The 13352-nt window shown below is 33.2% G+C and overlaps 1 protein-coding gene across 1 annotated transcript; it reads left to right on the top strand.

Moving 5' to 3' along the window:
- Positions 1–2: 2 nt before the first annotated feature.
- Positions 3–3100, top strand: LOC110030391 (oleoyl-acyl carrier protein thioesterase 2, chloroplastic-like; the record flags this gene model as incomplete). The annotated part of the gene is made up of 3 exons (XM_020733083.1): positions 3–248; positions 2657–2790; positions 2872–3100. Coding segments are annotated over 3 exons (510 nt in total), but the record flags the coding sequence as incomplete, so codon positions are not given.
- Between the last annotated feature and the right edge of the window lie 10252 nt (positions 3101–13352).

Here is a 13352-nt window from a genome sequence, read left to right as displayed (position 1 = left end):
TGGCCGCACCAATTCGGCGGGCGGAGTCTCCCCTAGCGGCCTTACGCTCCTGCCGGGTGGGTCCTGTGGCAGTCGGCTTACCGGCGCGGGTGACTGAGCAGGGCGGTGGAAAGGGTTTTGCAGAGCGGTTGAGGCTGGGGAGGCTTGAAGAGGATGGGTTTTCGTTCAAACAGAGCTTCATTGTTCGTTCCTATGAGGTGGGGATTAATAAGAGGGCAACCGTTAAAACCATCGCCAATCTCCTCCAGGTCCCCTCCAATGCTCCTTTTCTGTGTAGTTTTTTTCAACGAGTCTGGATCTCTGAATTGGTTTTGGGTTCCGTTGCTTCATGCTTTCATTTCCAGGATGCATTGAATTTTCTAATTTGGTGAACTCGTTTCTGATTTGGATGAAGTTGGTTCTTTTTTAATTTTACTTTTTAGCTTCACTTTTGCTGCATGTTTCGCTTTTCATCATTGCATATTTTACCGGAGATAGAGTTGGATTTCCTCCACTCTCCTTCTGTCTGAAGTTCAAGTTTGTGGCCTTGGAATTGGTTTGGTGGCTCTTTTTTTTTTTTTTTTTTTTTTTATTGCATTTATGTTTTTTTTGCATTTTGTATTATTTAAATTTTAAATTTTAAATTTTAAATTTTTAACTTCGATTTGTCTAATCCTGTTATCCTTTATTGTTGTTATCCATGGCTTAACTCCTTAAAATTTGGATTAACTAAACATATGAGGCAGGGTCCATTTGGGATGGTAGCAGCTGCATGCAAAATCAATGTGGGATTGTGATTGTTTTTTACAGTTTAATTTACATGTTGCTGCCTTCTTCTTTGCTACAACTTTGTTGCTATTTTTCTTAAATTTTACTTGGTGAGAAAGAGCTTTTCACCATTGTGGACTAAAAAAGTCAGCTGTCATCCAACTTGTTTTTGAAAGGAAAATGCCTATAATGCTACAATAATTGTTAAAAGGAATGCTTTTACCACAATGATTTTACAGTTCGTTTATTCACTGTTATTGCCATCCCAAACAATCTAATTGTGTGAATAGTAGTATATATATTTTTCATTATTGTGGTTGTGTTAGATTTTTCTAAAATCTAGAAAATCGGACAACTAGTGGATCTGATTATGAATACTAGTTCCCATCATAAAAATTTTGAAAATATATATTTATATATATATTATAGTTTAAAAGTAAATGTGTGTAGAGGCTATCTCAAAGACACCCTAGAGGTTCTAATATTGTGAAATTAAAAGTGCATGATGGTATAACCATATAGTTTGCTAGAGTAAGTTATGTATCAAATTTAAAGAAGAATTTAATATTTTTAAGCAATATTATTATCACAACATACAAATTCTGTGGTAATATTGACATTTGACACTCATAAGGTCTTGAAGAGCCTATTAATTGGCTTAAATCAAACAGAGTTAGGGGACTCTACATTGTTGCATGTTGATCTATTGTTTTTAACAAATATTGTGGCAGGTGGCAACCTGTCATGGAACGAAAATGATTTAAGAATATGACATAAAATATAAAAATATGGGAGTTGTTGTGAACATTTTCTATAAGGTAGAACTTCCAAAGTATTGATGGGCATTGTATGCTAGGGAAAAATCAAATTAAAAGAGCAACATGATAATTACAAAGTTTGGTCAGTTAGCTTCCAATAGATTAAGGTGGCACAAAGTTTTACAATTATTTTATTCATAATTATTAAGCTTGTAAATTGAAAATTTTGACTTCAAATGGGAGAATATAATCTATTTATTTTTATAATTATTTTAGATAATATTTAATTATAGTTTTTAAATGTTAAGGGCCATCACAACATTCTAATTAGTGGATACCAAAAAGTCCTAAATTGAAGCTATCATAAAGTGTAGAGTGGGGGCTACAAAAATATTTAATGGTGGTTGATAATTAATCTTAGAAAGCAAAGATTTCACTATATAAACTCACATATTCTTCATTTGAACAACATTCACAAGGAAAAGTAATAAAGAGATGGGAAGAATTGGAAAAGAGAAGAGGGGTGTCATCGAAGAATGAAAAGACGAAGCCTTCAGGGCACTTCTTCTTCAAGAAAGAAATTTTCTTTTAACTACACAATGTGTTATCCTTGTCTCTATCTAATTTTATATGATGTGTAATTTCTCATGCATTTTTTTTTTTGAAGTTTAATGGGTTATTTGATCTATTTGAGGCTATGATTACTTACAGGGGTGGGTCCACTTACAATTCAATGCAAGCAATTTCACACCCTTAAGATTATTTTTCTTGCCTTCTTTAAAATGTAATTTCTTTTAATATTATAGGATTCTCTATTTTATTTTGCCACCTCAATAAATTAATATTTCCAAAAGTAAGGACAAAAATTAACTTTTTATTTTCTTACCCTCAAAAGAGAGGTTGGTTCTGCTTTACTTACTTGAGCCGAGCTATATAAATTCATTGCTCCTGCGCTTAGATTTAGGGTTTTGTATTTCCTAACATAATGGTTTCTATTGATAGAACAACAAAGCAACCCATATATATATATATATATATATATATATATATATATATATTCTCTGCTAGTCATTTTATGGTCTTTACAGAGGAGAATTTTAATTTTCTTTTCTGATCAAAGTTGTTTTTATGTTTTCACAAAATCAATATAGGAAGTTGGTTGCAATCATTTACGGAGTGTTGGGTTTTCTACCGATGGTTTTGCCACAACCACCATCATGAGAGAACTTCGTCTTATATGGGTCACTTCTCGTTTGCACATTGAAATATACGAGTATCCTAAATGGTACGCAGTTGGGTTTTATCAAACTTGACTTACTTGTTCTTTGTTCTATGTTTTGAAGCTGTTATGTATACCTTGTTTTAGGGGTGATGTTGTTGAGATTGAAACTTGGTTCCAAGGAGTAAGAAGAGTTGGCAATAGGCGTGATTGGATTCTCAAAGATTTGGCTACTGGTTTGGTTATTGGCAGAGCTACAAGGTACCTCACCCAATAAATCTAACATTTTGTGACCTTTTTATACTTCAGTCATATCTTGAGTTTACAAACAGTGAGATAATTGGTCAAATTAAACAATTTTGGGCATGGATTTATTTCAATGTTCATGGAATAAAACGGTTCAAGCTCTTAAGCCTATGGATGTTAAGCTCATGATCAATGATTGTTTATTTTAATATGGATCACGTGATTGGCTTGCATTAACCTTTTATGGTAAAGGGTTCATGCTGGTCAATCATGAATTTCTTGGTTAGAAAGTGGGTTAATGGAATCGAAGAACATTTTTTAACTGAATTAGCCTTGTTTTTGTGGTATTACCCACCACCTTCCCGAGTAGTTCACATCACAAAGGTTATCTATTGAAATATGATACTGTAAGGAAGAAACTTTATTATAGAAAAAAAAGTTGTTCCTTTAAGTTCATTTTGATGCACACTCTTTGATGCAGCAGAATACTGTCAAGTTAATGATACTTATTGTAGAATCCAAAGACATTAGTGTGGATAAGAAGATAGTCATCTCTGCAAGCATTCCATGACTAGAATATTTTTTATGTTTTCATACAAATGTTGAAATTTTATTTTGTTATTTCCTCGGTATTCTCTTTTTCTTTTATTTGGTTATGTCAATTTTGCAAGGGTGGGAATAGAGAAATAAGTCGTATGTATGTTTTACCACTTTTCATTTTAAATTTAATGCTACGCATCAATTATTTTATGAGAAGTAGCATTAATGTCATTTTGATCATTTGGAGGTAAATTTGTCATATCGTTCTAGGGCTCCTAAAAGATGTTTTGGGAGTGGATTTAGAGGAGAGGAGGTTGTATAATAACAAATAAATGATAGTATGCAAGGGCTTGGAGGAGGATAAACAATGAGATCTGCTATTGAACAATAGATTTACGTTGTTCGACGACTGTTCCTGTGAGACTAACGACAAGAATGGCATGGTGTAGGCAGCTTGGAGGTTCAACACTTGTTCTCGAGGAAGATACAAACACCACTTGCAAAAGAATACAACATTTCTAAAGAAGAAATTAAGACAATACATTCTCCATAATACTCAAACAGAGTAAAGTCTTACTCCTGAAAACAATAACACAAATTGTTTCCTAGTAGAAAATAACCTAATTTGAAATAGAGAAATAGGAAATAAAAAAATAATAAATAAATGAATAGAAAAAAATCAAAAAGGAAAGAAATATGCTAAAAAGAGGAAATTTTGAGTTTCTTTGTTGGTTGAACTATAGCCGAATTGCGGCTTATCTCACGATCCTGCGTTCTGCGGTCCTCGGTCTGTGGAATTGAAGAGTTCCGCAAAGCAGATGCTCTATATCATTCTCTTGGGCTGGGAGAAGCTTCTTCTTCTATGGAAAGAGCTGGTTTCCACTATCAGATTTTTTTTATCCACAAAGCGTCTAATGAGATATCTAAAGCTACGTTTCACTTCTCTTGTGTAACCATCTGTCGATGGGGGCATTACTGAACTAAACTAAAATTTAGCACCCAGCTTACTCCATAGATCTTTTGGAAATCGCTCAAGAAGTAGTCATTTTTGTTTGAAGTGATGATATGTTGGAATGCTCTCAATAGTGACAACCTAGAGGGTAAACTAAAGGTAAGAAAATCTTGTAACTCCTTTAGTGAGGGGCACATTGCCTCATATATCATCTCTTTCATGAACTGTCTTCTAGAATCACCAAAGTTAGTTGCACTCGTGTTTCTCTTTATCTGTGGGAATGTGGCATAAACCACTAAAGTTTTTGCCTCTGTTTGATTTCCCATCACGACAAACTCTTTCAACGGCAAAAGTGCAATATGCTTCCCGTTCTCGATAAATGAGTAGATGTTTTTGCACTCATCATGAAGTGTAACCCTATCATATTGTCACAATCGACGCAAAATAATGTGATATGCATCCATAGGCACGACATCACACCAAACATGATCTTGCAGTTTGTCTCCCACAAAAAAATTCCACAATACATCTCCTATCATCTATGATCTTATCTTTTTTCCTTAATCACAAAAGAGAATATGTTTGGGAATTCTTTTATGTAGCGAGGCTTAATTTATCCACCATATTATAGATGTCACATTCACACAATTGCCTTCATCTATAATGAGGTTGCACCTTTTTTAGCCACAGTGACGATTAATAGGTAAAATGGGGAATTGACTATTAGAGTTAAAGATCAAGAGGTGACATCTAATGTTTTGAAATCAATTAAATATCCCACGACTAGTGATGATTGATGTTATAGGCTAGGCTTGGTGAATGAGTTAATTAATAACTAATTTATGGATACTTTTGAGGTTGATCCAGTAGAGCATGGATTGATTGAGTAATATAGTTAAAACCCAAAGAAGGATCTACTCTACTATTAAATGCAATCCTTAGAGTGATTAGGGATGAGTTTAAAGTCTTAGACATCTCAACTACTGCTAAACCTTTAGTACCTTCCATTGTTGAAGCAACAGAAATAGAACAAAATTCACCTTAGACACCTAAAATATGCATGTTTGGGAGAATTTTCAACTTTGCCCATTATTATTTCCTATGAATTACCATATATATCAAAGACAAATTTAATGAAAGTACTGAGGAATTTTAGGAAAGTTTTTGGGTGGACAATAACTAATATAAATGGTGTAAGCCCTTGACTTTGTATGTATAGAATTTTGATGTAAGAAAATCACCAACCTAAAGCTGATCTCGAGAGAAGGTAAATCCTGTTATGAATGAAGTGGTGAAGGAGGAGATATTAAAGTGGTTAGATGTAGGAATAATCTATCTAATTTCATACCGTATTTGGGTCAACTCTATACATTCTTCGTAGAAAGAAAACTAGTTCTCTCCCATAAGCTCCATGCCCCTTTTGATCGAAATGCTCATGATTCAGTCGCAATTAGAGCCAACAAGGAAACCAAAGACGGGGCTGCACATATAAAAACCTTCAAAATTCCCATCCTCTATCTCTCCCAGCTTTGTCGACGCACCAACGTGCACAACATAATCCTTGCTTCTTTGTTTGCATCTTGTCACGATACAATCACAACTAGAGTTAACGGGGAAAGCAGAAACCAGATCGCAAGATACAAAGACCTCTAAAACACTCGTCTTTCTCTCCTTATGCATCATTTCTATCATGATGCAGTTGCGGCAATTGCTCGTTGGAAAGGCAATAACAAGATTACGACATGCGAAGATTTTCAAAACTTCCAATTTTTTTGTGCACCTGCCTGCCTTCTTCTCGTGCTCATCTTTTTCAATACAGTTGCCATAGAGCAACTTGAGAAGGCAATGAGGGGATCTTTACATAAAAAAACTGTCGAAATTCCAAATTTCCCCACTCTTTGATCCGAGCCTGTTGCATGTACCTTCTTTCTATGTCGCACAACTTGTCAGCCCTAGCCACAGGAACTGAAGACCAGGTTGGTTTTCTTCCTCCAACTCGAAATCTCGCCTCCTTCGCCAATGTTTGCAAAATAGAATCCCAAACCTCCCTTCCTTTTTTGTGATCGCGAGCTTTGCAACACAATCACGACTAAGGCTAATGAAGAAAGCAATGATGGGATTACGACGTACAGAGACCTTCCAAACTTCTGTCCCCAGATGGAAACGAAGCTGCATCTCTATTCTTGTCGTCCTGCTTGCTCCCATAAGCCACAAAAACTTCAAACTCTTCTCAGTTTGCTTGTCGTTTAATTCAAGCATGTTAGAGCCTGCGAGGAAGCAACGAGGGGGTTATGACATGAGAGAAACTTCCATCTTTATCTCCTTCTATTCATTGGTTTACCGGAATAGAATGCCTCTCCGCATTAAGCTTGAAGAATCCCTTCTTCTCCTTGTCTCGTGTGATTTGTCGTTTTAGATAAAAATTTATTACCCGCTCTTACACTTGTCTCAAACCTTGAAACCAATTACTCAAATGATCCCAAATTTTTTTATGGTATAGTTGTGCAAAATATATAAAGTTGACTTCACTATGCGACGGTGCCAATAACTTGATGCTCTAAATATAATTAAGAAATTTAAGCAATTAATGTTGGGATTCTACGCAAGTATAGTCATCGTTATAAAGTAATAAAGAACTTTCTATTTAAGTCCCGAATATCGATCCTACGAGGAAAGTTTAAATTTGAGATGATAAATTTACTAGGAAATTCACAGAAAGTAAAACGAAATTACTGTCACTAATTTTGAATGTTGAGATATTATCAAAATGTTATCAAAGCTAAATTATTTAACTATGAGCAAATTGCAATGTAAAGTTTAAACAGTAACTACTAAACTATTTAATTATGTTTATGTGATGAAGATTTCTTATATGAAAAAACATCTTTCCCACTATAATGAGATTTTGGTAAAATGAGATGAGACAAATGGTTTAATATGTATTGTGCCAAATAAGAACAATTTTAATTCTCTACCATGATACAGTGTTATAGAAAATCATTGGCTAATCCCATGTTTAGTCCTTAAATCCGTGGCTAGGCTAGGAGGATACTAGCTCCCACTTCCCTTTACCTGAAGGCTAACTCTCGCTTTTGCTTTTAAATACTATGACAGAATTGAAATTTTAATCTGTGATCCTAAAATCTTCAATTTTACACCCAACAATGTATATTTCTCTATTATTTATACTTAATTTCATGAAATGAAATCAAATGTGATCCTCACTCTATTGTATAACTCATACTCCATTTCTCGGATCATATGTTTCACAACACATTTTAGCAATTGGCCAGATCGAAAAGTAAATTAAGTTCGGAGTTAAAAAATCATCACAATTTATTTTACAATTTAATATTGATACATTCATATTATCTCTTCATTTCACCATATCTCAGAGTAGGGAGAAAGGTAGAGAGAACTACTCTGACTTCATGAGAAAGAAATAACAAAACACAAATTTCATATATAAATGAAAATTCATAAAACATTAATAAATAAACAATACTTATCTGAAACTCTTTCTCAAAACAAATCCCTTGTAGCATCTCCTAAGAAATGCTGGAAGAAGAAATCTCACTTTTCTTCTTCTCCAACACTCTTAAAAAAGAATTCACACTAAATCTCACCATCAAAACTTTAAACTCTTAAAGATAACTCACTAATAGACTCCTGAATGGTGGTGGAATGAAGATGGAAAAAGTGTTTGGCGGGGATGTTTGGAGGTGAGGTGTGGCGGTTGAAAGCAAGGAAGAATAAGGAGGAGCCCATTTTATGGTCAATTTTGGCCCCAAATATTGCCTAGAGTCGGTTCTCCAATAGGTGCATCCAAAAACTCTTTAAAAAGCGTCCAAATTCATCGAATCTTCTAGAAACGGGGGCTGAACCGACATTGAAGTCGTAGGTGGGCATCGTCGGCGCCACTGTTCTGTAATTAATTTAGGTTTTCTCTGTCAAACGGCATCGTCGACGCTTAGTTTGGCGCCGTCGGCACTGAACAAATCTCTTAACTTATCCATTTTGACTCCAAATTTCATTCTTTTTGCTTATTTTTTGGTCCAAGTACTAAAATTCAACAACTTGCAAGAAAACATAAAAATATCTTCCATTAAAATACAATACCACAAAAAATGAGTATAAAATATGGGTCTAAAAATGCATATTTTTTTGTGTATCAAAATCCCACAAACTTACATGTTACTTGTCATCAAGTAACTCCTCTATTATATAAAAAATATGACTTATGATAAAAAATTTAATTTCTACATTTCCATATTTTAGTCCATTAAATACAATAGTATAACTTAAGAAAAATTCAAAACAACTCCAGTTAATACTAAAAGTATAAGAATATCTAGTAGTCAAGTCTAAGATTTTTTATTCTCTATTTTTTTGTCATATTAAATCAACTTAAAGTATTCATATGAAAAAGAACTTCATAAATATTTATTAGTAAATAAGTTATTTCTTAAGTATAAGTTTAGAAAATATAGCCACGCCTTCTTCTTTAAGTTGATTCAAGTGAAGCTAATTTTTAATTAGGCATCTCTTCAAGCTTATCCCTTCACATTATCTTTTTCTTTTCTTTTCTTTTCAGGATCTTTTTCAATCCTTTTTTTCTTTTCTTTTCTTTCCTTTTTTTTTATTATGAGATTACTATTTCTGGATAGCCTTTAATGATTTTGAACTTCACTATTCTCTTCTTAAAGTCGAAAATTTTTCACATTCCTTCACTTAACAAATTTATATTAGCTTAAAGAGTTTATAAAGTGTAATTTTTTTTCTTTTTACATGAATCTTTAAGATGTTTAATATTTAAAAAATATAAATTTCTTTACTTAAAATAGAAAAACATAGTCTTATTCTCTTTTACCAAATATCTTAATCTCTAAAATTAACCTTAATTATTGAAAATTTTTATTTAAGCTTATTATATATTTAGGAACATAAATATAGTTATCTAAAGTTAACCTCTAATACCAAATGTCATGTTAAATTTAAAATTTTTAAAAATATAGCTAAGTGAGGACAAATAAAATTAAATTTCTTTCTTTTAAAAAGAATTTTTCTTTCCCCCCCCCCCCCCCCCACCCACCAACATTTCAATACAAAGATTTGTATGAAGAACTTAAAAAATAAAGGGTGAAAGAAAATATTAAATACATAAAGAAAAGACTTACCTGTGAAGGTTCTGATTTGAAACTTATATCTGAAATATTGCAGGTACTAATATGAAAAGCTATAAGACTTGAAATATTAAATTACACACAATACATATGAAATCTGCTGTGAAATAGTTAATTGCAATACATTTAACAAAATACTAAAACTAACAACAGAACTAAGCTGAATTTCAAATAACAAACAGTTTTACAATCTATACTTCACAACACAACAAAACAGAGTCTCACAATCTAATAATAAACTATCTCAACAATATAACAATGACAAACAACAACATAACAAAGTACAATCAAAACATAAACAAAAAGAAAAGATCAAACTAACATATCATCATTATTCATCTTCTTCTTCTCTTCTCCACATTCAAATTCTGTTGCTGATATGGAGTAAAGACAGAGTGAGTAGGAAACTGAACTAAATGATCACTCTTCATGTATCTGACCATTGCATCATCATAAGCAGCATCATATTTGAACTTTTGTCTAATCAAATCATCAGTGTGAACATTTCTGGCCTCCGCGTTTTCTATTCTATGATCCATCCTCAAGATATCTCCCTTTTGGATTGTCATCTGTTCCAAAAGTTCTAGGTTGGTAGGGTCACTAGAAGTAGGGGTCCTTGAAGTAGAAGGAACATCTCTGGTCTTACTTCTTGATCTCTATCCAACATGAGATTCATATGTATTAATATTGGCAGGCCCAATAGGTTTTAGATGCTCAATCCTCTCTTCCTCTGGTCTATAATCAACTCCTGTATGTTCACAAAGTGAGAAGATAAGTGCAGGTTGTGCCAATCCACCAGTGATCTTTCCAAAAGCAATAGATCGAGTCTTCATATAAATAATAGAGCCTACATTTATCCTCATCACTTGCTGGATACAGAAGTTTAGGATAGCTCTATCCTTTGTAACCTTACTATGATGATTTGTCAGTATCATTCTTCCAGAAATAAAATAGTGTCAGGCCTTAGATATGACATTAAGCATAGAAAGAGGAAAGTTTACTTTAACTCCATTTTTCACTTTTCAGGTTCCTCTTCCATTAGTAAGAAAAGAAATAATCTCATCCAAAGCCTGATTCGTAGCAGAAAACGATTTATGCTGACAACTGTAAATATCTTCCAACTGATAAAACTCATTAATTTTTCTCGGAGAAAACTCCACCTTTTTCCCACGAACAAAAACAAAATCATCAGAAGTCTCTTTAAAATTGGCATAGAATTCCATTACTACACCAATAATCGCCTCAGCAGTAAAATAACAAAAATTTTCCCACTGCCTAGCATTGATTAATTGCTAGATTTCTCCACCCAGATTTTTAAATCCACAATCCGAAATCACTTTCTTATTTACAAGTAGACTATGAAAATGAGCACTAGCTTTGAAGCTAACAAACTTTTTTTCGTCATAGTCCACTTTTCTTTTTCCTTTGCTCATTCGAGGTGCCATGGTAAATCTAAGAAAAATTGATAAAAATCTGAATAAATCTCAAAATTCTGAAAATCACAATGTAAAACATTTTAAACTCAAATCTACTAAGTAAGAGTTTTTCATCAAAGGATTTTCTCAAAATATCTAAAAACATTCCAAACTTTTAGGATCTCGGCAATGTGAGATAAATCCTTGGTAAAAATAAAAAAATTTTAGTTCAAAGTATAGCTCTTACCTATAGAAGATGAAATCCAAAGTTCCTTTGCCTTGAAATCGCCCCAAATTAGAGCAAATGCGAGCCCTAGGTGCAAAAACCGGAGGTTGAAGGTGACTCAAAGGTTAAAAATGGACTTTTACAGTGTAAATCACAAATTTTAAGAGAGTTTAGGCTGTTCTCGGGTCGAGGGCACCGTCGGCGCTGAAAGCCTAAAATATTCTATTTTTTGTTTTTCTCAATTTTCAATTTCTTTTCAATTTTCTCTAAAGTCTTTTTAATATTTTTAAAAACAAATTTTTATCTAACAATAATTCACAAACAATCATTTTCACAAGCAACAACAAACTAACATTTATATATAAAAATACACTTTTACAAATACATTTTTCTAATCACACTTTCACAAATATTAAGTAAACTAAATTATAAATCAGCGTCGAAATCAAGACACAACACTAAACACTAACACAAAACTAAACATACAATCAAATTTCAGAATTCTAAAGCAAAGCAAACTAAATCAAATCCACACAATTACATTAAATACATAAGTATTTTAAACTAATAGAGAGTCCAAATTCTTCAATTATTCTGTCTCTTCTTCAGTGCTTTCTCCTCCTCTAATCTATCCCATAGACTGGTAATGAACATACAAATTATAAAAGGGTCGATACGGGAATTGATCAGTCAAATTTTCTTCGATCCATCCTTTTTCCTTAAACATCCGAACTAATCCTGCTTCAAATGTTCCAGTATGATCAAAATTCTTCTTCATCCTCTAATCTAGGTGATCAAAAATGTATTTAAGATCTCCTATTGCATTCGTAATACTCTGAAGTTCTCTTTCAATTTTCTTCAATTTCTTTTTCAAAAGCTATTGAACTTCCAACTATTTGTGGCATCAATGGTATTGAAGTATGTGATGAATGATCTAAAATAATATCTATTGCTTCATTTCTATTCCTAACATAATTATCATAAATAGAAATCATGGGCTCCCAAGGCAATAAAACTTTTTCCCAACTTTCATATGAAACTTGAGATTGACTGCAAAGTAGGAAAATTGTGGAAGGATGTCCAAGTCCGTAAATTGACCCATTTGTAATAATATCCATAACAGATTTAAAAATGATAGATCTTACATCAATAGGCTTTTCCATTTGAATGCAGTAGTTTAAGATAGCATTTTCTTTGGTGAATCTATTAATCTTCATAGTAGGGAGTAATTTTGAAGCAATGAAGAAATGTCACTGCTTCGATATTGGATTAGGTAATGAAGCAGAGAAACTAACATTTTCTTCATCTCGCATTTCCCAAATATCACTTTTATCCTTCAGAAAATTGTAGACATCTTGCATCAAATCTCTCGTAGGAATGAAATTTATATAATGATAGATTGGAACGTTTTCTATCATATACAACTCATTAATTCACGCCAGAGTAAAGGGTACAACCTTACCTTGTACAAAGACAACTCCTTGGGTAATTCCATGTAAGTTAGCATAGAATTCCTTTACCACTGGTAAAACAACTGCAGGGGTAGGGTAGCACAAAATTTCCCATTGTCTTTGTACAATAATTATATCAATCAAAGAACTTGGATTAATCAATTCATGATTGACAAAGTATCTCTCCTTGATCAATCTCATCTTCGTAATAACCTTATCAAATAATCTCTGCCCATCAAAACTAATAAACTTTCTTCTATTAAAAACTCAATAATTGAAAGTATTTCTGGAATTGGAAGCCATGGAATTGGAAAATAGAAATTTTCTGGTCGTCCAAGGTAGTTTTTAGGACTTTAAAAACACCTCTCGACGGTTATTACAGAGCGAAATTGAGCCAAAGTCTGCTAAATTCATCCTGAACCATCAAACTGCTATCGGCGCCGTCAGCGCTCCCGAAGGCGCTGTCTGCATCCTAGCTCGTGTATACGGGAGCTGTTGGCGCCCGTTATGGCGACGTCGGCGCTAGAGGCTAAAATCACTCTTTTATTTTTTTTGGTTCAATTCAATTCCAAATTTTCCTCCAATACCAATGTTTGTGTTAATTAATAATATATA

Source organism: Phalaenopsis equestris, unplaced genomic scaffold (genome assembly GCF_001263595.1).
Source record: "Phalaenopsis equestris unplaced genomic scaffold, ASM126359v1 Scaffold000002, whole genome shotgun sequence".
Classification (NCBI taxonomy): domain Eukaryota; kingdom Viridiplantae; phylum Streptophyta; class Magnoliopsida; order Asparagales; family Orchidaceae; genus Phalaenopsis; species Phalaenopsis equestris.
This window is presented reverse-complemented; position numbering and strand designations above follow the sequence as displayed.